This window comes from Macaca fascicularis, chromosome 11, assembly GCF_037993035.2.
Source record: "Macaca fascicularis isolate 582-1 chromosome 11, T2T-MFA8v1.1".
In the NCBI taxonomy this organism is placed as follows: domain Eukaryota; kingdom Metazoa; phylum Chordata; class Mammalia; order Primates; family Cercopithecidae; genus Macaca; species Macaca fascicularis.
In genome coordinates this window covers 57,595,488-57,620,123 of record NC_088385.1, presented here as the reverse complement: position 1 = coordinate 57,620,123, position 24,636 = coordinate 57,595,488, and the positions used below count along the sequence as shown (strand labels likewise).

Sequence of the window (24,636 nt, the reverse complement as noted above, 5' to 3'; positions counted from 1 at the left end):
TACAGTAGCGCACGATCTCAGCTTACTGCAGCCTTGACCCCCTAGGCTCAAGCTATCCTCCCACCTTAGCCTCCCAAGTACCTGGGACTATAGATGTGCAGCACCACGCCCAGCTAATTTTTTAAGTTTTCTGTAGAGATAGGGTCCCTCTGTGTTGCCCAGGCTGGTCTCAAGCTCCTGAGCTCAAGTTATCCACCTTAGCCTCCCAAAGTGCTGAGATTGCAGGTGTGAGCCACAGAGCCTGGCCGGAACCTTCTTGATGTTGGTCAGAGCAGCCTGCAGCTTTCACGCACCTTTCTAAGCCCCCAGGTAGTGATGGTGACTGAAGCTCTAAGGGCAGAAGAGTCAAACCCTTACCCAGAAAAAGTAAATCTGTTCACGTGAGAACAAATCACTGGCCCTTCTATGATGAAAGAAGCCCGACATTGTCAACTTGTTATGAAGTGGCCTAGTAGTCTTCTGAAGTGAGCAACATTGGGAGCTCACTGTTGGTCTCTGTCAGTGTTTAGTTGAGGTTTCAGAGACAGTAGTAGTTAAATCAGTTTTAGTAAGTAGGAGTCCATGCATAGCCTCCACCTCTGCCACTGTGGCCGCTCGATTCATATGCTCATTGTGCCAGTTCCAAGAAGTCAATAGGTGGCATCAACCAGCCAAGTCCAGCCCAGGCTGGAGTGCAGTGCTGCGTTCTTGGCTCACTGCAACCTCCGATTCCCTGGTTCAAGAATTCTCCTGCCTCCCGAGTAGCTGGGATTACAGGCATGCACCACCATACCTGGCCAATACATATTTTCCCGGAGCCTGTAAAGGTGAACCCACTGGGACTGGCTGGGGAAAAAGAGGAAGATTTGTTCCAGAAGGAACTGTCTGAGGGATGATAAAGATTTCTATACAAAGAAAGGGAGTAATCATCACTTGTTGAAAACATTGATTTTATTTTTTCTGGGTCTGAGTAAAGAACAAAGTGTATAAAAAATGGTAGGTATCTGTTTACATATTTAACTGGTTTTATAATAACAACCTTTTGCTCTTAGGTTACATAGTGTTAAATATTGTATACATTTATATTTTCCAATCCAATAAGAACTTTATATATATATATATATATGTATATTTTTTTGAGACAGAGTCTTACTCTGTTGCCCAGGTTGGAGTGCAGTGGCACGATCTCAGATCACTGCAACCCCTGCCTCCCAGGTTCAAGCGATTCTCCTGCCTCAGCCTCCTGAGTAGCTGGGATTACAGGCACGAACCACCATGCCTGGCTAATTTTTGTATTTTTAGTAGAGACGGGGTTTCACCATGTTGGCCAGGCTGGTCTCCAACTCCTGACCTCAGGTGATCCACACGCCTCAGCCTCCCAAAGTGGTGGGTTTACAAGCATGAGCCACCACGCCCAGCTCTGATTTTTCTATTTTTAGTAGAGATGGGATTTCACCATGTTGGCCAAGCTGGTCTCGAACTCCTGGCCTCAAGCAATCCACCCATCCCGAGGTGGTGGATTTTGGTGGGAAGCATTGCTTCCCAAAATGCTGGGATTACAGGTGTGAGCCACTGCGCCCAGCCTTTTTTTTTTTTTTTTTTTAAATAACACTGTTATAGAAGAATGTCAGTTTACTCCAGGGCACTTCAGTATTCCTGAGAAATAAACACAGTTTCTCTTTTCCTCCCACTGGGATGTTGTCAGGTGAAGTCACTGCTCCTGCTCTTTGACATATTTTCCATGTAGATGATATGGACCTGGAAATCATGCCGATAGCTGGAGTAAGCCATTCCTAATCCCATGCCAGAACTGAAGGCTAATGGCCACACTCATCTTTTAAAGAAGGTAAGTAGGCCAGGCGTGGTGGCTCACGCCTGTAATCCCAGCACTTTGGGAGGCTGAGGTGGGCAGATCACCTGAGGTCGGGAGTTCAAGACCAGCCTGACCAACATGGAGAAACCCCATCTCTACTAAAAATACAAAATTAGCTGGGCGTGGTGGTGCATGCCTGTAATCCCAGCCACTTGAGAGGTTGGGGTAGGAGAATTGCTTGAACCCAGGAGGCAGAGGTTGCAGTGAGCTGAGATCACACCATTGCACTCTAGCCTGGGCAACAAGAGCGAAACTCAGTCAAAAAGGAGGGAGGGAGGCAGGAAGGGAGGGAGGGAAGGAGGGAAGGGAAGGGAAGGAAGGCTAATTCAAAACTAGTACTTATCATCATGGCCACATCTGCCAGGCACAAATCTCACTTCCTGCCAAGCTTCTACTCCAGCATCTCCCCACCCATGGCTTCCTATCTCATTTAATTTATTGAATACTATGCTGAAAGTGGAAAACAGAATGATTTTATGGGTACTCAAAGTATGGTTTCTACTGACTGCATCACTTTTGCACCATTGTAAAGTTGAAAAATTATAAGTTGAACCATCATAAATCAGACTGTATTTTATTCCTTTTGATGCTATTTCAAATGTAATTGTTTTATGTATTTTATTTTTGGAAAGTTCCTTGCTAGTGAATAGAAATAAAATTGATTTATATTGCTCTTGTATTCTTCAACCTTGTGAAAGTCACTTATTCCTTTTTTTAGTGTTTTCTTAAATTTTTAAAAATTTTTGTAGGTACATAGTAGGTGAATATATTTCTGGGGTACATGAAATGTTTTGATACAGGCATGCAATATGAAATAAGCACATCATGGAGAATGGGGTAACCATCCCCTCAAGCAGTTATCTTTTAAGCTACAAATAATCCAATTATATTATTTGAAAATATACAATTAAGTTATTGACTATAGTCACCCTATTTATTCTAATTGCATATTCTTGTACAAGCCATTTTATCTGTGAATAGAGATAGCTTTTACTCCTCTTTTCCTCTGGATAGCTTTTCTTTCTTTTTCTTGCCTAATCGCTCTGGATAGACCTTTAGTACAACATTGAATAGAAGAGGTGAGAACAGACTTTCTCTTCCCTTGTTTCCAATGTTAGGGAGAAAGAGCATTCAGTTTTTCACTATTAAGTGGAGTGTTACTGAGTTTTTCACAGATGGTCTTTAACAGATTTAGAATTCACCTTCATTTTTTTTGTTTTTCCAGAAATGCAGTCTCACTATATTGCCCAGGCTGGTCTCAAATTTCTGGGCTCAAGCGATCCTCCTGCCTCGGCCTCCCAAAATGCTGGGATTACAGATGTGAGCCACTGTGCCAGGCCCACCTTCATTTTTGAAGACGAGTTTCACTGGATATAGAATTCTGAATTGACAGTTTTTAACTCCTAGCAGCCTCAATGTATTCTATGTTCTGCTGCCTTCCATAGTGTTTAATAAGAAGTTGGCTATCATTTGTATCATTGTTATCTGGTATGTAATATGTCATTTTCCCAGGCTTCTTTGAAGACTTTTGCTTTAAGTTTAGCAGTTTGCCCATGACTCTGCCTAAGTGGTTTTCTTTATATTTATACTGCTTGCTGCTTCTTGAGCTTCTTCAGTCAGTAAACGTATGTCTTTCCAAATCTGGGAAGCTTTTGCCATTATTTCTTCACATATTTTTATGTCCCATTCTCTCTCTCTTCCATCTGGAACTCCAATTACAATAAGTTAGACCACTTAATATTTTCCCACAGGTCTCTGAGGCACTATTTTTTTCTCCAATCTTTTTTCTCTTTGTTCTTCAGATTAATCTATTGATCTGTCTTAAAGTTCAGTTATTCTTTTTCACCTGAGGTCAGGAGTTCGAGACCAGTCTGGCCAACAAACCGCATCTCTACTAAAAATACAAAAACTAGCTGGGCGTGGTGGCAGGTGCCTGGAATCCCAGGTACTCGGGAGGCTGAGGCAGGCAGAATTGATTGAACCCGGGAGGCGGAGGTTGCAGTGAGCTGAGGTTGCACCACTGCACTACAGCCTGGGTGACACAGTGAGACTCCATTTCAAAAAAAAAATAATAAATGAAATAAAAAAGTTTGTCCAAATTTTATAATTTCTATCTTTAGGAGGGTTAATCTGACCAAGTTACTTCATGATTATCATAAGCTAGAGACTCCTGTTTTCTTTTTTTTTTTTTTTGAGACGGAGTCTCGCTCTGTCGCCCAGGCTGGAGTGCAGTGGCCGGATCTCAGCTCACTGCAAGCTCCGCCTCCCGGGTTCACGCCATTCTCCTGCCTCAGCCTCCCGAGTAGCTGGGACTACAGGCGCCCACAACCGCGCCCGGCTAATTTTTTGTATTTTTAGTAGAGACGGGGTTTCACCGTGGTCTCGATCTCCTGACCTTGTGATCCGCCCGCCTCGGCCTCCCAAAGTGCTGGGATTACAGGCGTGAGCACCGCGCCCGGCCGAGACTCCTGTTTTCTGTTCATCTTGTCTTCAATGATCTTGTCAAAATGTTTTTAGATTATCCTGTATTTTCTCCATAGAGTATCATTTTATCTCTAAATATTAATGTTTTTGTTCTTTTCTATCTAATTCATATAGCTCACTTATTTTTCCCTAACTATGCTAGCTATAATCTCATCTGAGACCCAGACTAGGATAATTTGAAGACTGGGCTCAGCTGGGACTCTTGACCAAAGCACCTAAACATAGTGCCTCTTCCGAGCTTGGGCGTCTTACAACATAGCAGCTGGGTTCTAAAAGGGAGCATCAGGAAAGTCAGCATTTTAAGCTCAAGCTGCTGCTCATCCACGCCAAAAGTCATGCACATCATTTCGGCCACATTCTATTGATCAGACCATATTTGAGGGGAAAGGACTGTACTTCTTGATGAGGGAATGTCAGGATAACATTGCAAAGAGCACATGGGATGGAATATAACGTGTGAAGATATATTGGAAAATGCAGTCTCCACATTAGCAAAGCAAACCCAATGGTGTATAAGAAATAATAGATGATCAAAAGGGGTCAAATCAAGGATGGTTCAATATTAGAAAAATCTCTGGCTGCTACAGATGTGTAAAGAAATTAGTAAAATCTATTTATATAATACATCTTAACCAGCTTAAAGGAAAAAACTATGTGATCATCTCATAGATCCGGGGGGAGGAAAAGATAAACTTCAACACTCATGCAAAAAATCCAGCAAGCACGGAATAAACTTTTTTTTGAGATAGAGTCTCCCTCTGTCGCCCAGGCTGGAGTGCAGTGGTGCAATCTCAGCTCACTGCAACCTCTGCCTCCGGGTTCAAGCAATTCTCCTGCCTCAGCCTCCTGCGTAGCTGGGATTACAGGCGCCCGCTACCATACCTGGCTAATTTTTGTAATTTTTAGTAGAGACTTCACCATGTTGGCCAGGCTGGTCTCCAACTCCTGGCTGCAAGCGATCCACCTGCCTCAGCTTCCCAAAGTGCTGGGACTACAGGTGGGAGCCGCCATGCCCAGCCAGAATAGATTTTTTTTTTTTTAAGATGGGTTCTCGCTCTCGTCACCCAGGCTGGAGTGCAGTGGCGCAATCTCAGTTCATTGCAACCTCCGCCTCCTGGGTTCAAGTGATTCTCCTGCCTGAGCCTCCCAAGTAGCTGGGATCACAGGTGCCTGCTACCATGCTCAGCTGTCTTGTTTTTTTTTTTTTATTTATTTTTATTTTTTATTTTTAGTAGAGATGGGGTTTTACTGTGTTGGCCAGGCTGGTCTCAAACTCCTGACCTCAGGTGATCCGCCCACCTCCGCCTCCCAAAGTGTTGGGATTACAGGCATGAGCCACTGCATGTGGCCTAGACTTCTTTAACTGATAAAGCATATCTTATCAACAACATACAGTAAAAAGAATACACAATGGTGATACTTCAGAAGCACTACTAGAAAAGTCAAGACTATGAGGAGGATACTCCCTTTATATCACTTTCTACTCAGTTGTGGTTTATGCCACTAAGTTGGGGTGGTTTGTTACACAGCAATAAATAACTGAAACACTGAGATTTTTATTTTTATGAGACAGGATCTCACTTTCTGCCCAAGCTGGAGTACAGTTGCACAATCATGGCTCACTGCAGCCTCAAACTCCTGGGCTCAAGTGATCCTCCGCCTTAGTCTCCTGAGTAGCTGGGACCACAAACGCGTGCTATCATGCCCAGCTATTTATTTATTTTTCTTAGAGATAGGGTCCCATTAAGTTGCCCAGCCTTGTCTCCAACTCCTGGCATCAAGCCATCCTCCTACCTTGGCCTCCTGAAGATTACAGATGTGAGCCACCATGCCTGGCCTAGATTTTATCATTTTGTATCTTTTCTCAAGGGAGATTGATTTAGAATTTTTAAAAACTGCCTTAGTGTGACTTTGGTATCTGACTTATACTAACTTGGTAAGATTAGTTGGATGGCTTTTCCTTTTATATATGAAAAGAGGATTTTTTTTTTGCTTTGTGAGCTGAGTGTGGTAAAATTCAGATTTTCTATTTCTTGAGTGAATTTTCAAAGTTACATAATTTTTAGAAAATTATCCATTTCATTTAAAACAGAAATTTACTGAAAAAATAATCCCTTGAAATAGAAGCACAAGTGCTGTATCTGTAGTTAGTTATGTTCCGTTTTGTGTTTCCTACTTTTTGTGTACCTGCGTGCATGCCTTTTGTTAAATGGGTTTTACTGTCATTAGAATATTTGTAAGAAATCAGTTTCTGGTTCTGTTGAACCTTTTTTTCTGTTTTCTTCCTTTTTAATTAATGTCTGCTTTTGTCTTTGTTATTTTCTTCTTTCATCTTTCTTAGTGGGTCTTTTTATTCTTTTCCTAGATTCTGAAACTGAATACAACTAATTCATTTTGTTTGTTCTTCAGTGCTTGCACTGTGAACTCCCTCTTACCTGCTTCTTTAGGAACCACCATCATTTCCAGAGTCTATGTTCTGCTTTGTCAGGTCTGTCTGACCATGGGAGTTATTTATAGAAATGATCTCAGAAATGAATGTTCATCTTTGGAGACTGAGAATGGAGATTCAGAGAAGTGAATGAGGTCATCAGGTAGACTTTTATTAATAGCAACTTCTATTAGGATCTTGCTTGTACTCAGTTTTATTTGAAAAAGTGTGCTTCCTCCCTTGCTGCCAATCCTTCCACCTGCTCACTGGAGTCCGTCCGCTCCAGCTTCCTCAGTGACAGTGACCTCACTTTGTCCGTTGTCCCTTATTGCTATATTTAGAAACTTTTCCCTCTATTCCAGCTTTTTCTCCTGACACGTTTATTTCTTCCATCTTTAAAACAGCCCCCCTTGATTTTACATCCCCCTTCTAACTACTGTCCCCTCTTTCTCCTTCCTACTTGCAGTTGCAGATAAAGCCTCTGGAGAGAGGCCTCTGTTCAGTCTTACCTCCCAGCAATTCTCTCCTGAACCAGTTTTTAGGTTTCTGCCCATACAGCCGCACTAAAACTCTCTCAAGGCCACCAGGGACTCCCTCGTTGCCAGGTCCAGCAGATGTCATCCAATCCCTGTTCTACTCAGCTTTGTTGTGGCCGTTGGGTTGTTGAGCACTCCCTCCTCTTTGATTTTGTGTTTGAGACAGAGTCTCGCTGTTCCGCCCAGGCTGGAGTGCAGTGGTGCGATCTCGGCTCACTGCAACCTCCGCCTCCTGGGTTGAAGCGATTCTTGTGCCTCAGCCTCCCGAGTAGCTGAGACTACAGGTGCCTACCACCATGCCCAGCTGAATTAGTATTTTCAGTAGAGACCGGGTTTCACCATGTTGGCCAGGCTGGTCTTGAACTCCTGACCTCAGGTGATCTGACCGCCTCGGCCTCTCAAAGTGCTGGGATTACAGGCATGAGCCACTGTGCCCGGCCCTCACGAACCTTTAAATGCTCTTGTTCGCCATGACTCTGATCCTTTTCTCACTCTACATGTTCTTTCTTGGCAATATCATCCACTTTGAAATGTTGTCTCCCAAATCTACAGTTTTAGGCCAGAGCTCTCCTGAGGCAAAGACCTCAGTATTCAGCTGTCTGTTGGACCTCTTCACCTGCATGTTCCACAGCACCTCAAAGGAACATGACCAATGTGGAACACAGTGTCTTCTTTCCCAAATCTATTCCTCCTGTTTTCTCCCCTGCCTCGGTAAATGGCCCCACATCCACCTAACCCCCAAGCCAGAAATCTAGGTGTTATTTTGAATTCCTTCTTCCTTACCCTGAATATTCAGCAGTTGTAATTTTTTTTTTTTTTTTTTTTTTTTTTTTTTTGAGACAGAGTCTCACTCTTATTGCTCAGGCTGGAGTGCAGTGGCACAATCTCAGCTCACTGCAATCTCTGCCTCCTGGGTTCAAGCAATTGTCCTGCCTCAGCCTCCCCAGTAGCCGGGATTATAGGTATGTGCCACCACCACACCTGACTAATTTTTGTATTTTTTTTTTTTTTTGAGACGGAGTCTCGCTCTGTCGTCCAGGCTGGAGTGCAGTGGCGCAATCTCGGCTCACTGCAAGCTCTGCCTCCCGGGTTCATGCCATTCTTCTGCCTCAGCCTCCCATGTAGCTGGGACTACAGGTGCCCGCCACCGCACCCGGCTAATTTTTTGTATTTTTAGTAGAGACAGGGTTTCACCATGTTAGCCAGGATGGTCTCGATCTCCTGACCTCGTGATCCGCCCGTCTTGGCCTCCCAACTAATTTTTTTTTTTTTTTTGAGGCGGAGTCTCGCTCTGTCGCCCAGGCTGGAGTGCAGTGGCGCGATCTCGGCTCACTGCAAGCTCCGCCTCCCGGGTTCCTGCCATTCTCCTGCCTCAGCCTCCCGAGTAGCTGGGACTACAGGCGCCCGCCACCACACCCGGCTAATTTTTTTGTATTTTTAGTGGAGACGGGGTTTCATTGTGTTAGCCAGGATGGTCTCGATCTCCTGACCTCGTGATCCGCCCGTCTCGGCCTCCCAAAGTGCTGGGATTACAGGCTTGAGCCACCGCGCCCGGCCTAATTTTTGTATTTTTAGTACAGATGGGGTTTCACCACGTTGATCAGGCTGGTCTTGAACACCTGACCTCAGGTGATCCACCCGCCTCAGCCTCCCAAGGTGCTGGGATTACAGGTGTGAGCCACCGTGCCCAGCCGGCAATTGGAATCTTAATGCCACCGAAGTTTTTATGCATGGCCTCTCTTCTCCATTCTTACTGCCTTGGTTGAAGTACTTTGCTCTATGTCTTAGTCTGTTTTGTGCTGCTATAACAAGATACCTGAACCTGGGTAGTTTATAAAGAACAGACATGTATTTCTCACACTCCTGGAGGCCAGGAAGTTCAACATCAAGGCACTGGCAGGTTGGCTTGTATGGTGAGGGCTGCTCTCTTTCCAAGACAGTGCTGTGTTGGTGAAGGGCAGAAGGCAAGCGAGTCAAGTGCTGCTGCATGAAGCCTTTCATAAGAGCTCTAACTCCATTTGTGAGGGAGAAGCCATCATGACCTAATGACCTCTTAAAACCATCACCTTGGCCATTAAGTTTCAACAGAAGAATCTGGAGGGAACACATTCAAATCATAGCATTCTATCACTGTGGTCAATGCAGAGGTCTCCCAACTAGTCTTTCCAGTTTTATCTCCTTTTCGCTATCCATTACAATCTCTGGTTTTATTTCCCTTTCCCTATCCATTCCTATCTATTTTTTTTTTCTTAGAGACAGGGTCTTGCTCTGTCACCCAGGCTGGAGTGCAGTGGTGCAATTATAACTCATTGTAGCCCTGAACTCCTGGGCTCAAGAGATCTTCCGCCTTGGCTTCCCAAAATACTGGGATCACAGGCGCGAGCCACCACGCCCAGCCCCAGTCTATTTTCTATGTGACTGTCAGAATAATATTCTACGTTGCAAATCTGAGCATGTTATCCCCCTGCTTTAAATCCCTCATTAACTCCCCTTTGTTAAAAGTCCAAAATTCTTAGCATGAAATACAAGACCCTCAGTCATCTGTCCCTGGCTCAAGCCTCCATAATTATCTTTTACTTTTCTCCCCTCAAACCTTGCATCCTTATCTTAGTCCTTTTGTGCTGCTATAACAAAATACCTAAGCCTGGATAATTTATAAATAGCTTAAATTTACTGCTCATGGTTATGGAGGCTGGGAAGTCCAAGATTAAGGTTCTGACAGTTTCACTGTCTGGTGAGGGCCTGGTCTCTACTTCCAAAATGGTACCTTAAATACTGTTGCTTCTGGAGTGGACGAACACCATGTCCTCACATGGGGGGAGGGACAGAAAGGCAAAAGGGCCTAACCAGTTCTCTCTAGTACTTTTAAAAGGGCAGTAATCCATTCACCAGGGCATAGCTCTCGTAACTTAATCACTTCCCAAAAGGCCCCACCTCTTAATACTATCACATTGGGTCTTAAGTTCTTTTTTTTTTTTTGAGACCGAGTCTCGCTCTGTTGCCCAGGCTGGAGCACAGTGGCGTGATCACAGCTTACTGCAAGCTCCGCCTGCTGGGTTCATGCTATTCTCCCGCCTCAGCCTCCCGAGTAGCTGGGACTACAGGTGCCCGACACCATGCCTGGATAATTTTTTTGTATTTTCAGTAGAGACAGAGTTTCACTGTGTTAGCCAGGATGGTCTCGATCTCCTGACCTTGTGATCCACCTACCTCGGCCTCCCAAAGTGCTGGGATTACAGGCGTGAGCTACCACGCCCGGCCTTAAGTTCTAACATATGAATTTTGAGCAGACACATACATTCAAACCACAACAATCCCAATAATGAATTCTAGTTCCCAGAATATGCGACTCTGCCTTCCTGCTCACTATCTTATCTGGCTGTCTCATCCTCTGAAATCCAGGTCAGAGGCTTCCTACTCCTCACTATCCTCCCTTACCATCAGACTGTGCCTCGCCTGCCTGCTCTCACAATGCATGTCTGTTCTTAACCCTTGTATTGTGATTGTTATCCTATATCTCCTTGAGGGCAGTGACTTGGTATTTTTTTTCTCTCTGGCTTCAGCTCTTATCACAGTGCTTAGTGGGTAGGCATAAATGTCTATGACATGAAAAAATGTTCTCAGCTGCCAGAGTAGTCTGGAGCAATGAAATAATTCAAGGACCATTCTCGGTGTTTGAATACATGCACAATTTGATGGGCTCCCACCAAGTTTCTTGAAACCAGGAATTAGAAGAGCAAATGAAATATCATTTTAGGAAAGCTAAAATCCAGCCTAATTATAGATTAGAAACAATTCAAGTTTAGGCCAGGCGTGGTGGGTCACGCCTGTAATCCCAACACTTTGGGAGGCTGAGAAGGGCAGATCACTTGAGTTCAGGAGTTTAAGACCAGCCTGGCCAACATGATGAAACCCTGTCTCTACTAAAAATACAAAAATTAACTAGGCATGTTGGCACATGCCTGTAATCTCAGCTACTGGGGATTACTTTGGGAGAATCACTTGAACCCAGGAGGCAGAGGCTGCAGTGAGCTGAGATCAAGCCACTGCACTTTAGCCTGGGTGACAGAGCGAGACTCTGTCTCAAAAAATTAAAAAATAAAACACAACTACCAAATGCAACAAGGGTGGGAGGAAGACTAAACTATATTACCTTGAAAAGTCCTGACAACAGACTTCTTAGTTTTCAAAGTGACGCCCTGATTCCCTGACCTAGCATCCTTTAATAGCGCTGACTCTGGATCTCTGTGCTCACTTTCCTTAGACCACCCCAGCTATCAATGGGTCTCACCATCTAAAGTTAAATTTAAAATCTATCAATTCCCTAGCCTCCACCCAATGTGTGAAGGATTAAACAGAATCAGGCATCAATATTTATTAACACAAGACAAAGGAAACACATTCAATGAGTTAATAGAACACTGTCCAGCCAGATGTTAAATTTAAAAATGTATATCTAGTCTAACTTCAAATAAATAAAAAAACTTTATACATAATTACACAGTACTGTAGTTTGAATTTGACACGGGTAAATATCTTGACAGAAAGTAAACAAAACAGCATTTAGGACTAAAAAATTATTCTTGTATCTTTACAGTCTCTTCCTCTGGACAAATAACATGGCCCATCTACATACACCTAAACCAGAAATGTTGTATGAATGATAAAGAAAAGGCCTATTGTGTATTTGGAGTACTGCAGCTTCTTGCTCCAAATACTGTTGCTTTTACATCAAAGCAGACAACAAAAACAACACTAAGGCATAGATCTTGTTGGAGTTTGAGGATGAGGTGATAACTCCTCATTGCTTTAGTCTAAAAGATTCCTGGATATTCAAGGAAAGTAATTTATTTGGCCAAGATATAGAGCACCATGCCTGGGGCAGAGACCTTAATAGAAAACCTAAGGCCTCGGCCCTTGTTGAGTCAACAAAAGCATTAAGCAAGCATTGCCCAGGGACTAAAGTAAGGAGACAGACTCAAGTGACCAAGACAGGCAATGGTCCCTAAACAGCCTGAGGCAACACAACTTCATGAGGAAAGGACCTGGCACTGGGGAGACCTGGCCCTTTGTGAGGCAGGAAGTAAAGACTGTGGATTCACTGATGCTGATTAGCATGCTGGTCCTTCCCAGGGTCTCAGTGAATTCCTAGGGCCTAGGAATTTTCCTGAGGCAGCCCCTTCCTGATCTACTTCAGTTACTTCTGCTGAGAACTAGAAAGAGGTTCAGAAACCTTCAGACCAAGAGATTTCTCTTAACTGAGACAGGGGCTTGTTTAGTTTTTTTCCACAGACATTAAAAACCCAGACAGAATATGTTCCAGAGGATTGGAAAGGCTGTGTTTCTATTAGTAATGGCCTTTCAGGCCTGCCTTAAGAATCAGTTCCACCACAAAAGTGCTACTTAATGTGGATAGAGAAGGAGCACTGTGTCATCAAGAGAACATTTTCTTACTCGAGTCTGTGGCACAGTAGACTTTAAATCTGCAGGTGATCCCACAAACACCATCTAAGCAAATGACTGGGCTCTCCTCTCCCTCCACAGGATGCTTTCCCAGAGTTACTGATGAAGTTCCTCAAGGACAGTTCTTAGCCTTCCTTCCTCCATGAGCAGATTCTGGCTTTGGGGGACATGCAAAAAATCAATAAAGCAGAAAGCAAAAAATAAATTAGAGGCCTGAGGAACTACAAAACTAGATAATCAGCCTCTAAGTAACTGGGAGTTGGCCACACTTTGAGATTAACGGAGTAATGTATTTGAAGGAATAAGTATACATCTGCACTGTCTAATATGATAGCCACTAGTCACATTTGGCTACAAAGACTTGAAATATGGCGATGGTTTGGACTGAGATGTGTTTAATGCACACTGAATTTCAAAGGCCTAATATGAAAAAAAGTAAAATACCTCATTAATAATTTTTATATTGATCCTATGTTGAAATGATAGTGTTTTCGAGCTATTGGGTTGAATAAAATATATTTAAATCAATACCATGGGTTTCTTTTTATTTTTAAAAAATGTGGTTACTAGAAAAATTTAATTACAGATGTGGCTCTCATTATAGTATTTACAGTGGACCATGCATCTCTAGATGCCTATACCCTAATCTGTGTTAGTAAGAATTATCAAAGCAACCCACAGAATAGCATCTAACCATAACTTTTAGAACTTGGGGATTATAGAGCTAGACTTATTTATATTAGCTTCAGGATCCCCTGCTTTGTTTAGTGAATCATTAAAAATGGTTTTAAGAAAATTACTTTCCAAGTATTGGGCTGTGTTCTCTGCAAACCAAACCATCGCTAGACACTGGGATTTCCTGGGTGCCCCAATGTAAGTGCTTTTTTTTCTGTCCATCCTAGGACTTCCCTCATCACATGTAAATTAATTCCATCGAAATGCTGAAAAAGAGATCTGGAACTGGCAAATGTCCTGAGCTCTGCCCTCTGTGGAGGAGTGGGGAGGAAAAGAGGATTACGTGAAGGGAGTCACAAAGTGGCTTTTAGTCAGAAGGCCGGGTAATGGCAGCCCCAGAGCACTGCCACCGCAAAGGAGCTGGTCTTTGCATTATAAACCTTATTTTCAGGGTAATTACAAGTCTTAAAAATTGTTTAAAAACATACTTAGTTTACATGATGTTACAGTGGGGTAAATAATATGTATTACTAAAATAGTCTAAATATTTACACAATAGACCAGAGTGGGTCAAAGAGAACCATTCTGCTTTAACAAGTTAACTCTTTTCACTTTTGAGTACTTTTTCGTTTTTAAAAATATTTCTGTTAAAAAAAAAATAATAAGATTTAACTATATTCAAATACATGAAGTATCAGACCAAAGAAAGGAAACCGAGTCAGAGGCCAAACTCAGTCCTGTCTCATTCTGCTTGGCCTGGGCACCACAGTTATTTCAAAAGAATTTCCTGCATACGTCAGACTTCCCCGGTTTCAGCATAAGCCTGGCTGCTTTGGCAACCCAGATTGGTCAGTTTTGTGTAGTTATATGGCCTTACAGTTCCATGTGACGGTGGATCCCCACTGCCTTCCTGGCCTATCATTCTTGTTTTAAACCCCCTGCCCTCATGAACTGGAAGAACAGAGGACACTCCTCAGTTTTCAGAAAAGAGAAGTTATATGGATAAACTGTAGACACAGTTTACAATGGGCCTGGAAAAGAGGAAATCCTAAATTCTTACATAGTCACTCTAAATCTGAAAGATCGTTTTAAAACTGGGGCCAGAGTAAGTTATCGTGGTTCCTTAGAATAGGGTGGGCTCTGATGAATCTTAGCTTTGTGTTAACATTTTGATTTTTAAACTGAGATTTTCAGCTTTTAGAAACAAGCTGAATTCATAGAAGCCTAAGCTGATTCCGGGAATGCGAGCTTTAAAAACAAACATAGGCAGCTCTAGTTTATAAATATACCAGCCAACAAAGACATAGAACAATGTGCAGCAAAACCTGCCAACAATTTGCACTTTTTAGTCACCTAATCAATTACACAACATTAAGAGAATATTGAAATTCTCTCAAAGTAGAAATGTTTCTACTGTGGTTGTTATAACTATACAAGCCAATTCTTCAAATCTCTACCTGAATTATGTGTATTCTTATGTACATGTTGTAAGACACTGGTCAAAATGTTTTACAGTCAATAATTATCTATATAAAGTAATTCTCATAGTCAGTGGGTTATCTGATTTGCTTATGGGTTGACTGAAAGAAAGCTGAGTAGTTCCATGTTAACAAACCCCACAGAACATCTAGCTACGGCAGAATGGCAAATACAGTACGGAGTGGGGAACTGTGTCACTCAGACTACCCCTTTCATGTGAATTCATTAAATTCTCTTAGAAAATTCTAAAACGGCATTAGATAAAAATACAAGTATGTACAACAGATGAAAAAAATGCAACATGCATGTAATTGCTTTAGTAACGTGCTGCTCACGCTATATCAAAGCACATGTCTACTAAATGTTAACATTTTTTTCATTTGCCCGCACAGAATTCCCCTTTCCTGTGTGTTTTATGATTGCAGAATCCCACAGGATGAGATGAAGAATATCATGTAGCCATCTCAGCTTATTTCACATCGTTTGAAAGCCTGCTCCTAGCCAGAGGTCTTCTGTCTTTGTGATTCTTCAGAATGGCCCCCTGCAGTCCCCACAAAGCTGGTTACATGTTATAAGCCACGTAGATGGGGTCTAACTGGTCAGCTAGGAAGCTATCACGGAGGTGCATCCTCTGCTTCTCTCCTCTGGAGTTGATCGGGATGACGCCTGGGTCCACCACAACCACGACGCCAACGATGAGGTAATGCTCTTCCAGGACCACGTTGGTCACTAACGGGACCAGATCTAGGGCTTCCTGTTCAGAGCCGCACAGTTCCACAACCACCACAAGCAAGTTGGTCCACGTGAACACGGCACTGAAATTTCAATGACAGTTCATTAACTTGTCACTACATTTTTCAGTTATTTTTTATAGCATCTGTCCCAGACTTAGCCCATTTCCCCGCCTTCTCCCCTCGATCCCAACCAGAAGGTCAGCAGTCATGTCTACAATATATGACACCTTTTAACTTCACCTGATAAGACCGAGGGAAAAATTATATAATGAATATATATATAGATATATGAGAGACACCTTGCCCCTGTGAACACAGCTGAGTCGTTCAGAATCTCCTGGGAGTTTGAAAGTGTAATTTAAAGTCATCAGGCCAGGCGTGGTGGCTCACGTCTATAATCTCAGCACTTTGGGAGGCCGAGACGGGCAGATCACCTGAGGTCAGGAGTTCGAGACCAGCCTGGCCAACATGGCGAAATCCTGTCTCTACTAAAATACAAACATTAGCCAGGTGTGATGGCAGGCACCTCTAGTCCCAGCTACTCTGGAGAAGGAGGAGAATAATTTGAACCCAGGAGGTGGAGGTTGCAGTGAGCCAAGTTTGAGCCACTGTACTCCAGCCTGGGCAACAGAATGAGATTCTGTCTCAAAAAAAGAAAAAAAAAGTTGTTAACTGGTCATTTGAACCAATGACATGGATTTGAATATTCTGGGGTAGCCAGGAGCATGGAGCAGAGAGAATCCCTTTTCAGGGAGGTGAAAAAGAAAGAAGGGAAAGCCCATATGGCTCTAGAAAGTAAGGGGACAGTTGTTCCTGACGGCCTTACCATTCCCTTGTTTCTACCTTTCCTGAGACCCAGAGTTAGTTTTTTTTGGCACTTCTGAGATAGCCAGGTATTCTTTCACTTAAGCTTTTTTGAAGGGAGCCTGTTATTTGCCCCATAAGAGCTTTGACTAATATAATACTCCTCTGTTTTTTTAGACTAGTCAAGTGCAGTAGTGAGAAAGAGGGAAAGAGTAGAACGAAAGAGTTTGATTGGTTTGTAATTGACTATGAACAATCAATTGAATTAACTCACTACCTTCAGACCACCCTAAGGCAGTATTCTTAAACCCAACAGGAAGAGAGTCTGTCTGACTCACATGAGTTATTGGTGCCCCACGCTTAAGTGTCTCCTATTGTGTAAAAGGACCATGAGCCACTTCCCACTGGGTGGAGTTACTGGGTTAGAAGGTAGGGCCTGCCGGGCGCGGTGGCTCAAGCCTGTAATCCCAGCACTTTGGGAGGCTGAGACGGGCGGATCACGAGGTCAGGAGATCGAGACCATCCTGGCTAACACAGTGAAACCCCGTCTCTACCAAAAAAATACAAAAAACTAGCTGGGCAAGGTGGCGGGTGCCTGTAGACCCAGCTACTCAGGAGGCTGAGGCAGGAGAATGGCGTAAACCCGGGAGGCGGAGCTTGCAGTGAGCTGAGATCCGGCCACTGCACTCCAGCCTGGGCGATAGAGCGAGACTCGTCTCAAAAAAAAAAAAAATAGAACGTAGGGCCTGATTTGATATTCAGGCCTAAACTGCTTTAAAAATAGATTCCAGCTGGGCGCGGTGGCTCATGCCTGTAATCCCAGCACTTTGGGAGGCCGAGGTGGGCAGATCATGAGGTCAGGAGTTCGAGACCAGCCTGGCCAATATGGTGAAACCCCGTCTCTACTAAAAATACAAAAATTAGCCGGGCATGATGGTGTGCGCCTGTAGTCCCAGCTACCCGGGAGGCTGAGGCAGAAGAATCGCTTGAACCCGGGAGGCAGAGGTTGTAGTGAGCCGGGATCACACCACTGCACTCCAGCCTGGGTGACAGAGCGAGACTCTGTCTCACAAAAAAAACAAACAAACAAAAACAAATTCCAATAATTAAAAAAGTACACAATATTGGCCAGGCGCGGTGACTCATGCCTGTAATCCCGGCACTTTGGGAGGCCGAGGCGGGCGGATCACCTGAGGTCAGGAGTTCAAGACCAGCTTGACCAACATGGAGAAACCCCCTCTCTACTAAAAATACAAAATTAGCCGGGCATGGTGGCACACACCCGTAATCCCAGCTACTAGGGAAGCTAAGGCAGGAGAATCCCTTGAACCTGGGAGGCGGAGGTTGCAGTGAGCCAAGATTGCACCATTGCACTCCAGCCTGGGCAACAAGAGCGAAACTCTGTGTCAAAAAACAAAACAAAACAAAAAAAAAACCCCCCACAAAAGTACACAATTACACAATATCTGGTTCTATTAAGAGTCAAATGTCTAAAATGACAAAGTAACCACGGCACCCAGCTTCTCTGGATGCTTTCCAGATGTCTAAAGATGTTCTTGTCTTGGTCAGAATCTTGTTCAGGTCTAGGGAGAGACTCCAACAAAGACAAGAGCATCTTTTTTTTGAGACAGTTTCGCTCTGTTGCCCAGGCTGGAGTGTAGTGGCGCAATCTTGGCCCACTGCAACCTCTGCCTCCCAGGTTCAAGCAATTCTCAGCCTCCCGAGCAGCTAGGATTACAGGCGCCTACCACTGCACCCAGCTAATTTTTGTATTTTTAGTAGAGACAGGGTTTTGCCATGTTGGTCAGGCTGGTCTTGAACTCCTGACCTCAGGTGATCCACCCACCTCAGCCTCCCGAAGTGCTGGGATTACAGGTGTGAACCACCACTTCCGGCCAACAAGAGCATCTTTAGACAAAGAAGTATCTGGAAAGCATGAGCAACCATCGAAAGAACTGTGGCTGTTTAGCATGGGGAAAAGTGGGGACACATTCACTAAAATATGTAGAAAACAAACCAAACAGATTCTGTATTGGTTAAGAACCCAGAATGAAAGCCAATAGGTAAACACTACAGAGATTTTTTTTGTTGTTGTTATTTTTTTGAGACAGTCTCAGTCTGTCACTAGGGCTGGAGTGCAGTGGCACAATCTTGGCTCACTGTAGCCTCAACCTTCCAGGCTAAAGTGATCCTCCCCCCTCAGCCTCCTGGGTGGCTGGGACTACAGGCATGCCACCACACCTGGCTAATTAAAAAATTTTTTTTGTAGAGATGGGGTTTTACCATGTTGCCCACGATGGTCTTGAATTCCTGGGCTTAAGTGATCCGCCCACCTTGGCCTCCCAAAGTTCTGGGATTACAGATGTGAGCCACTGCGCCCGGCCAAACCACAGTTTTAATTTTACAGATTTTAAGTCAATACATGGTTAGATGATCCTTTACCAGGAAAAATGTAAAATTCCTGCAAAGAGCAGGAAACTGGATGAGATAATATCAACTACCCTTTTCATCTGCTTACCACTTAATAGTTTACAAAGCACCTTCTCATTTGATGCTTCTGATAATTAGAAAGTAGCAGAGGGAGTGTTTTACAGATGAGAAGAGTCTTTAAGCTGGTTCTTTCCACCATATTATGCTGACTTCCAAGAGATCAATGATCTGTTAGTCCCTTCCCATTATGAGAGTCTATCACTAAAAAAGGACTCAGTTCCAGCATTCCACAGAAGGTATCCGAGTATTCCCTAGGGGCCTCATGGCCTCATCTGGCTCCTGTGGATAGGCCTTGTTGGCCACAGCAGATTGCACACCCAAGACAAGAATCAGTCTATTTCCTTACTCCTCCCATGGAGCTCTATGTTTCAAGGTAGGTATGTGGTCCCAATGACCAATTAATTAGATGAGTTGAGATTACGACTAAAGCTGAAGTGGGAAGCACAGTGTATGCTGGGGGAGTTACCATTCAGCAATGCTTCTGTGGATCCGGGACACCGAGGTCTCAATATCAATTGGGTGGTATCGTAATCCTCTCAGCTCCAGTGTTTCATCCAGCGCTCCCACCACATACAATGCATCATGACGCTCTGACAGAAAGAAAAAGAGAGAAATGTGGCTCGGACATATACTGAGTGTAACATAACACTGGAGTCCAGAGCACAGGGGTCAGACTGCCTGTCACCTGGCTCTGCCCCTACCAGCTGTGCAACTCTGGGCAAATTCCTTAAGGCTCTGAATCCTACTGCCCTTCTGTGAGATGGGAATAATAATCAATGGCTGCTGTGACGATTTGTGAGTCAATCCATGCACAGTAGTTAATATGGTATGTGGTATATTGTAAATGATACCAGAAATTAGCTATTATTATTACTACATGTTAGGAACTGTGTTATGTGCTGGGGAGACAAAGCTGACAAAACCCAATTCCTGCGCTGAAGATTCTTACAGCTGAGGCAGGGGAAAAGATACACAAAGAGGCATTCCGTTGTAATGTAGCAAGCCCAGCGACAGGAGTGTGCATGAGTTTCGGAGGGGCAGAGGACATCACTGAGTCCAGCTCAAAGGGTCAAGGAAGGCTCCTGGAAAAGCTGAGGGCAGACCTGAGCTTTTAAGGACAAACAGGACTCAGCCAGAGGGGAGGGGAGGAGGAAAGAGAGGAGTTGAGAGGGAGAGGAGATGAACGAGTGTCATTCTTTCTAGGTAGCTTCATGGAATACAGATATAAAGATGAGGGTTGTAGAACATAGGGGAAACTAGTCCTCGTTTCTAACAGGCTTGTAATCCAGCTAGGATACAGAAGGAAGATGATTTTGCAGTAATTTCTGGAAAAAGGCAGATTTCTGAAAAATTCAGCAAAACAAAGTGATTTAAGCTGTTGGAGTGAAAAGGATCAGGAGGTCCAGCAGAGGCTCCCATCACCTGGTGAGCTCATGAAGACTGATGACAAAAACAACAGAAACACAGACTAATGGGTGCTTCCTGTGTGCCAGGCACCATTCTTGGCATCTAAATGCATCACGTCCTTTAATCTCACATCATTTCCATGAGGCAAGAAACATAGTCATCCCTATTTTCTAAGTAGGAAACAGAGGCTAAGTGATTGCTCAAGGTCACCCAGCAAATGCAGAGGTGGGCTTAAAACCAGGGCACCAGGCAGGGATGCCAACCTCTGCTCCACTGGGTTGCCCCTGCCTCTCCATGAAATCTGGGGAACTATGGACGCTGGTCAGTATGGAACTATGGAGAATTTAGGCCTTTAAAATCCAGCAGGTTATATATATATCACTTCTTCAAGTGCAGGATATAGTCAGTGTTGGGTATTTTTAAATGGCTGTAAGTGCCAGTCTGGAAGAAAGGGTGATGGCGGGCAGCAGTGAAGCCATGACAATCAACTGGGCAGAGGGTGACGGGAGGGAATTCTTATACCGGAGGCTTGGCCAGGAAGCAGGCTGTGTCCAATGCAAGACACCGAGGCACTGCCATACCTCAGCAAGATGGCTCCTTGGAACTGACGCCCCTCTCAGGGAATAGGGCCGTTCCTTCTGCTCCCCAAGTGGTGTGCAGGGTAGAAGAGATACAAGATGTAATGCTTGTCCTGGGTGGGGAATCAGCCCCGTAGGGACTGAATGTCTGTGTTTAGCCAGGGACGCTCATTCGCCATCAGGCGCATCTCTCTGACTCACAGCTCGGGATGATCCTGGGCTCGCCCCAAGCGCTCACCTCTTAGACACTCTTCATGGGGCAAAGCATGACTCCAAATGAAGAGAGAGTCACTTATGGGTTTAAGAGTCACAGAAGGGAGTAACTAGATACACACACTCCACAATCCAAGGCAGGCTGAAGGAGGTCAGCTAGTGCTACAGAAACACAAAGCAGGGTCAATGGGGAGGAGTAGTTGCACAAGTACCTCCAGTGGCCGCTGTGAGCTCAGTCCGGCGGACAAAACCAAGGTATCCTGTCCGAGCCCAGAGTGTCTGAGCCGCATCTCCAAAGCTGAGGCGAGTGTTGAAATGATCAGCTTGAAGAGTCTCACTATCATAGATGGTGTAGTAGCCGCTGGCTGTATGGGGACTGTTCACCCAAATCTACAAGAAAAGTGCTTTGGTCACAACTCACTGGGGACACACAACTGTATTCATTCTCTTGGATCAGGTGATTTGATTTTTTTAATCTCATTTTTATATTAACAACACCACAACTGCATCAATAAAGGCAGCTGATATTTACCAGGTGCTCATCATGTACCTAACCTCCATCCATCCAGATATATATGACATGACAACATAGTTCACACAATGTTGTTCCCATTTTACGGATGAAAAAACAAGGAGTTAACTAATTCACCTAACATGCAGAAATGAGGAGACTGGCACCCATGCTCTTGTGGCTCCCGAGGCTGTGCTCTCACCCACAAGGCTACCCTGCCTCCCTGGCTCATTTCTCACCCTCCTCCAGAGTCCCACGAACACATCAGGGATCATTTCTGTGCTTCTGGGGCAACTGTGGAAGGCCACAGGGAAACACCAGGGGGTGTCTGAGTTTATAATATAAACAGCAATAGCTAACAATAATGTTACTGAGAATCATTATGTGACAGACACTGTTCCATGTACATTACAGATACAGGTATTAATACATTTAATTGTATAATGATTCTACTCAGGAGGTGAGGTAGGTGCTACTATTAACATTTAAAGCTTTTTAAAATAGGCTGGGCGTGGTGGCTCACACTTGTAATCCCAACACTTTGGGAGGCCAAGGTGGGTGGATCACTTGAGGTCAGGAGTTCAAGACCAGCCTGGCCAACATGGTGAAACCCCATCTCTACTAAAAATACAAAATTAGCCAGGCATGGTGGTGTACACCTGTAATCCCAGCTACACAAGAGGCTGAGGCAGGAGAATCACTTGAACCGGGGAGACGGAGGTTGCAGGGAGCCAAGATGGCACCACTGCATTACAGCCTGGGTGACAGAGCAACACCCTGTCTCAGAAAAAAAAAAAAAAAACTATTTTATATAGTTAATTTTTATATACTTATATATAAGTAATATGTATTTATATGTAAATATTTTTTGTTAAAGGGCTGGGCCTATATATTTTTTTTAATGCAAACATGGATACATTTTAGATTATAACATCTGACCTTAAAAATGTGTAAATATGTGACTCCTTTCAGTTTCATACCTTAATAGATGGGAACATATAGGATTTGCTCACTTTCCTTTCTAGCTAAGGGCATGTCAGTGGACAAATCTGGCACTATTTCCAGTTTGGGTGCCTAAATCTTCCCTGGATCCCAGTTTCAATCTCCCTCTTCTGTCAGTTTCAGTCTCATGCCTTACAGAAAAAAATTAACTCTATTCACAACAGGGGAAAGCTAAATCCACAGTTTTACTGATTTCTAAAATGTGAACCCTAGAGATTTTTACTGCTGACTTTTCAGAGTAAAAATTAAAATTATTACAAACCTCTCCAAGGTGAGAGTCTCCAACTGGCCCTTTGGTCTCAGGATTAACAATAACCACTTTCACTCCAGGTAAAATCTGAGAATCAAAGGGAAAATACAAAGATTGGGTTCAGTGAAATCTAATGACCTCCAGGAAACACACAGTTAGTTACCTGCTGGAGAGGTGGGCGAGGCACACAGGGCGGGAGCCAGCTGCAACGGCATCACAGCAGCTACCCTGAGGGGACCATGGCAGAGACCTTGTGTTTTGTTCTCACTGAACCTTCCTAGTTCATTGAAGACCAAAGGTCTAATAAAACTCAGCCTCAAAAATAAAATGGGAGCCAGTTTGCCATCTCTTCAAAGGGATGAGAAACTGCAGATCGGGACCTTCACAGTAGAATTTGTAGAATAACCTTTCCTTTTTCATGCTCTTTCTCATTCACTGGAATGATGGCAGTAAAACCCTTTAAAACAGAAAGGGCAGCAGGCAGGGACAGCCTGAGTGACTCTACTCCAGACTCCAGCTGTTGCTAGAGTTGGAGGAACATGAAGAGTGAGAGAGGACAGCAGCAGCTTTGCAGGACAGAAGGATATCCACGACCCCAGGATCTTCCTCAGGAAGGAAAAGGAAGACACATATACTGGCTGAGGGAATGGCTCAGCCATTCTAACAAAAAGAAGGGCCTCTCTGGTTACCCATATTCTGCCCCCTTCGAACTCCCTTTTTATCTTGGGTTTCTAAAGTATGAGGTTACTCAAGAAGCCCTCAATCATTATCTGGGTGCAAACATCTAAAACCTCAAGGAAGAGACTAGACAGTTCCCTTAGTCCAGCACAGGCTAATGCTCATGAGACGTGCTTGGCTGCTGAGGCAAGTGAAGATGTGACAAGGCAGTGACAAAATCAGCCAAAACCCCACCCCGGCAGATGCAAACAGAGAGTGAGACTGGAGTAAGCGCCCCATGGGGAGATACACCACCAAGTAGGTTTGGCAGGGATTCTTTTTTTCCCTTCACGATTTTTTTCTCTGCCCTTCAGAATTACTAGACAGGATTCTGAGGTATCATCATTATCTCGTCAAAGGGCAGAGAAATTCCCACTTGTCTTGATAATGCATGTGGGTTTCCTATCATTCTTAGTAAATTGCTTCTCCCTAAATCTCTCTTTTGACGTTTTATAGCCTCATTCTAATCTAAGAAATCTTACTCCCATAGATGTTAACTCTCTCAAATATCTTTAATCTCATCCCCATTTTTATTTTCAACTTTAAATGCATGTGTGTCTTCCCTGACCTGAAACCACACTCCCATGTCGGCCTCTCCTAGCTTTCTCCTTGTGACATTTGTAAGACAGAACTGAGATGGGCACAGTGGCTCATGCCTGTAATCCCAGCACTTCGGGAGGCTGAGGCAGGTGATCACCTGAGGTCAGGAATTCGAGACCAGCCTGGCCAACATGGTGAAACCCCTTCTTTACTAAAAACACAAAAATTAGCTGGACCGGCCGGGCGCGGTGGCTCACGCCTGTAATCCCAGCACTTTGGGAGGCCGAGGCGGGCGGATCACAAGGTCAGGAGATCGAGACCACGGTGAAACCCCGTCTCTATTAAAAACACAAAAAATTAGCCGGGCGGGGTGGCGGGCGCCTGTAGTCCCAGCTACTCAGGAGGCTGAGGCAGGAGAATGGTGTGAACCCGTGAGGCGGAGCTTGCAGTGAGCCGAGATTGCGCCACTGCAC

General features: G+C 44.2%; 1 protein-coding gene and 1 non-coding gene across 20 annotated transcripts in view; one reads left to right on the top strand and one right to left on the bottom strand.

Moving 5' to 3' along the window:
• Positions 1-750: 750 nt before the first annotated feature.
• Positions 751-873, top strand: LOC123567772 (small nucleolar RNA SNORD22). Its single transcript, XR_006690875.1, has one exon. It is a non-coding gene; the product is annotated as a small nucleolar RNA SNORD22 (small nucleolar RNA).
• A 10,787-nt stretch (positions 874-11,660) lies between these two features.
• DIP2B (disco interacting protein 2 homolog B) overlaps positions 11,661-24,636 on the bottom strand; it is a 257,070-nt gene continuing 244,094 nt past the window's right edge. For all 19 annotated transcript variants that reach the window (XM_065525172.2, XM_045365223.3, XM_065525177.2 and 16 more), the window contains 4 exons: positions 22,919-22,993; positions 21,356-21,533; positions 19,412-19,535; positions 11,661-15,732 (listed from right to left, as the gene is read on the bottom strand). In XM_065525172.2, the coding sequence (XP_065381244.1) occupies positions 15,480-15,732; positions 19,412-19,535; positions 21,356-21,533; positions 22,919-22,993 (630 nt within the window). In that variant the 3' untranslated portion in view covers positions 11,661-15,479. The remainder of the gene's footprint in view (positions 15,733-19,411; positions 19,536-21,355; positions 21,534-22,918; positions 22,994-24,636) is intronic.